Raw genomic sequence first — 4,134 nt, 5'->3', positions numbered from 1 at the left:
TAAAATAATACTACTCCCTAGCTTCTTTATTTTTATAAGACAAGATATAATCCCCATTTTTATGCTCTCAAAATGGCTTCGAATCTAATAGTAGTAGAAGGAGAGGTAGCAATAGCAACCGAATCTCTCCATCTTGATTCTCTCAAATAACTTACCTCCTCACTCTCTTAACAACTGACAAGCAACCACATTATTTCCAGCAACAAAGATATGCAAAAAGATAATAAAAAGAAATGTTTCACAAAAAAGAACTAGAAAATGTGGGGTCAAATTCCCATTCAACTCCAATCAATAATTGGGTTTCATGGCCCAATTCTATATGCCTATGGTAACGTGGCAATGATCTACTACTTAAATAAAACTAAAACATCAAAGTTAAATGTTTAATTTTAATTCATACAAAAATCGATATTGTTACATTGTTCATCAACATCAGAGTTTGAATTTTATTTATCATAATCATAATAGTGGGTTTGAGTTTTCAGTAGTTATTATTAAAATTGTAAGTGCTCAACAAATTTTAGATCTAAAATCTCAAAACAAAAATTCTTCTTTAATATATCAACTTACGAGGAGTTAACATCAAAAGCTAAATTAACCAAAAACATTTTTTTCTTTTAAAAATTAGTTATTCAATCTTATAACTGTCGACTGATGTAAAGATAAATTTAGTTGTTCATATTAAATGTTCGACAACTCGACTAATTTAAGACAAGAATTATTAATACGAGTGGAATTAATATTAATTAGTTAAAGAAGTTGAAATAAAACTCCACTGAGAGTGACATGATTAAAGTGTTAAGTACACTCCTCTCATTACCTAAAGAGTGTCATTATATCCAATCCAAAATCCAACCTCAAATGATTTTCTCAAATCTACAAATATTCAATTCCTGCAAAAATCACATGTATAATTGATTAACTCTATATGCACCAAAAAAGAACTTGTGTGATCTAAACTAAACCTATAGCTACTAGTACTATTTTTAACCTTTACTTGTAATAGATGCTGTTTTATTTACAACGCTGCAACCATTTGTACAAGCTTTCCTTTATTTTCAAACACACTTACTTGTTGTCCAATTCCAAAGATCTTGAAACATGTTTTCTCTGATCTCATTTCAGAGTCCTCGTCAGCACCAAGGTTCAAAAAATTTCTATGATAGTGTAAAAGTAAAAAAGAATCATTCGTCGTGCAGTGTGTGTAATCACACATACACATACACACTCAATCACTCCTTTCAATTCCAGCTCCCAACCCAATTAGATTAGGTCCCATTTCTGATATCTTCCCAACCCAAACACACTAAATTCCAATTTCCCTTTTTGTCCTTTTTTTTACTCCTCTTTGCTCTGCTGTTTTCCTTTGTACTTACTTGCCCCACCCACTCACTCTCTTCCATTCAATTACACCATTATATATATATTCTTATATAAATGAACTACTAATTCTTCGTCGTGTAATTACAAAGATTAATTCTTTAAATTGAGAAGAGTTATAATAAACAATAAAATTAACAAATATAGTTGAGGTTGTAGATCTATAACCTTGACCCACCCCATCGGGGCTTTCGGACTTTACACTCTTTACTTAGTTAAATCTAATAAAGAAGCCGGAGTATACAAATCAGACCAATTAAAGAATGCGGATCTAAAAACTTAAACTACTATGCAACACGAGCAAAACACAAGTACTTGCCGGATAGGTTCTATTTTGCTACCCGAACTTAAAACATATAAAACCCTCTTTTTGTCTTTTTCTTTATTATCCATTCCCCACTATACCCCCACCTAAACTCTCTATAAATACATCTTCGCTCTCTCATTAAATATTACATTACACTCTTTCATTTTCATCATTTATAACTCAAACTTAACTACCCATAGTTTTTCACTTCATTTCATAGAATGAAAGAATATTGGACTTCTCTCGCATCAATTCTCGGTGTATTCGCTTTCTGTCAAACAATTCTCCAAACAGTTTTTCCACCAGAGCTTCGTTTCGCTTCCGCGAAGCTCTTCAACAAAATCTTCAACTGTTTCTCATCTTACTGCTACTTCGAAATCACCGAAATAGACGGCGTTAACACCAACGAACTCTACAACGCCGTCCAGCTTTACCTAAGCTCCTCCGTCTCAATCACCGGCAACCGTTTAAGCCTGACACGCGCCGTTAACTCCAGCGCTTTCACCTTCGGTCTCGCCAACAATGACAGCATCGCCGATATCTTCAACGGCGTTAACGTCGTTTGGGAACACGTCGTCACTCAGAGAAACTCTCAGACATTCTCATGGCGTCCGTTACCAGACGAAAAACGCGGTTTCACTCTTCGGATTAAGAAGAAGGATAAGCACTTAATTTTGAATAGCTATTTGGATTACATTATGGAGAAAGCGAGTGATATTCGGAGAAAGAATCAGGATCGTTTGTTGTATACAAATTCTCGAGGTGGATCGTTGGATTCTAGGGGTCATCCATGGGAATCTGTGCCGTTTAAACATCCAAGCACTTTTGATACATTGGCTATGGATCCTGAGAAGAAGATAGAGATCATGAATGACTTGCAGGATTTTGCTAATGGACAAGGCTTTTATCATAAAACTGGCAGGGCTTGGAAAAGAGGTTATCTTCTTTATGGGCCACCTGGAACTGGGAAATCTAGCATGATTGCTGCTATGGCTAATTTTCTTGGTTATGATATTTATGACTTGGAGTTAACTGAAGTCCATAATAATTCTGAACTTAGAAAGCTTCTTATGAAAACTAGTTCTAAATCTATTATTGTTATTGAGGATATAGATTGTTCTATCAACCTCACTAACAGAAAAAACAATAAAAACAATGGTTCTGGTTTGGGTTCTGGTTCGGGTTCTGGTTTGGGTTGTTCTAGGAGTTACTATGAGTCTGGAGTTGGTGAAATTAGAGGTGGTGTAGGAGAAGAGAATGTGAATTCAATAACGCTTTCTGGCTTGTTGAATTTTACTGATGGGTTATGGTCATGTTGTGGGAGTGAGAGGATATTTGTGTTTACTACAAACCACATTGAGAAGCTTGATCCTGCTTTGTTGAGAAGTGGGAGAATGGATATGCATATTTTCATGAGTTATTGTTCTATGCAAGCTTTGAAGATTTTGTTGAAGAATTACTTGGGGTGTGAGGAGGGTGTGGATTTGGAGGAGTCTGTTATGAAGGAATTGGAGGAGGTTATTGGAATGGCGAGGATGACACCTGCGGATATAAGTGAGGTTTTGATAAAGAATCGGAGGAAGAAAGAGAGAGCTGTGGATGAGTTGTTGGAGATTTTGAAGGTGAGAGCAGAGAAGAATAAAAAAAATGGTGAAGGAGATGAAGATGATGATGAAGAGGAAGAAGAACAAGAGAAAAGGGCACTTGATAGTGATAGTCCAAAACAAGAATCTGAGATTGAAGATGATTGCAAAGAAGGATCAGAGGAAGAAGAGAAAATTAAGTGATTATTATATGATAAAAGCTGTAATAGTTATATTGGTTTATGCTGTTAATTTTGAATGATTATGATGATTAATTTAAGGAAAGTGGGTGTAATTTGCAACTAAGTAGTGTTTGGATGAAGATTTGTTGGGAGGACAGTGAGGTTAGGACTTTACAACCTGACTTAGATGGGAAGACAGCTGGGGGTTGGTAAACACCTGGGGTGCACATGGAATGGAAAAGGCTAGAAGTTTGATAGGACTGGTAGGGAATATGAGTATTATGTAGGGTAGCACTGTTTCCTAATAATGAAAAATTTAAATTGAATTATATCAATGAGGTTGGGGGAAGTTAAGCTATTTTAATTATACTCCTATACTATTATACTCATAGACTTGTATTAAAATATACAAAATCATAAAAACAAAAAAAAGAAGTTATTTTATTAAAAAAGAGTTAATTATTTATTAGTTTCTAATTATGGGCTGATAAAAAAAAGTTGCTACTTCTTAACTCCAATAAAATTTACTTCAATTTTTTCCAAATTAATTAAATTTTATTTATTGTCAATTTAGATCCGCAACAACATTGTTAAATTATTTTGAAAGAGAGAATTATCCAGAATATTGTCATTTTCTTGAAATAAAAGTTGGAAAATGTCATCTCTCAAATTTTTTATTTTT

At 34.2% G+C, this 4,134-nt stretch overlaps 1 protein-coding gene across 1 annotated transcript; it reads left to right on the top strand.

Annotated features, from left to right (window-relative positions):
* Positions 1–1,800: 1,800 nt before the first annotated feature.
* LOC127138555 (AAA-ATPase At5g57480) lies at positions 1,801–3,781 on the top strand. The gene has a single exon (XM_051065026.1). The coding sequence runs from the start codon at positions 1,909–1,911 to the stop codon at positions 3,472–3,474; it is 1,566 nt and encodes a 521-aa protein (XP_050920983.1). The 5' UTR covers positions 1,801–1,908; the 3' UTR covers positions 3,475–3,781.
* The last annotated feature ends 353 nt before the right edge of the window (positions 3,782–4,134 follow it).

The sequence above is a fragment of the Lathyrus oleraceus genome, chromosome 4 (genome assembly GCF_024323335.1).
Source record: "Lathyrus oleraceus cultivar Zhongwan6 chromosome 4, CAAS_Psat_ZW6_1.0, whole genome shotgun sequence".
Taxonomy (NCBI): Eukaryota; Viridiplantae; Streptophyta; class Magnoliopsida; order Fabales; family Fabaceae; genus Lathyrus; species Lathyrus oleraceus.
Note: the sequence above shows the minus strand (reverse complement) of the source record. Positions and strands in the feature narration are given on the sequence as shown.

Bases quoted from the DNA above. Each gene is read 5' to 3' on its own strand.
- LOC127138555 (XM_051065026.1), top strand. From the start codon at position 1,909: ATGAAAGAATATTGGACTTCTCTCGCATCAATTCTCGGTGTATTCGCT.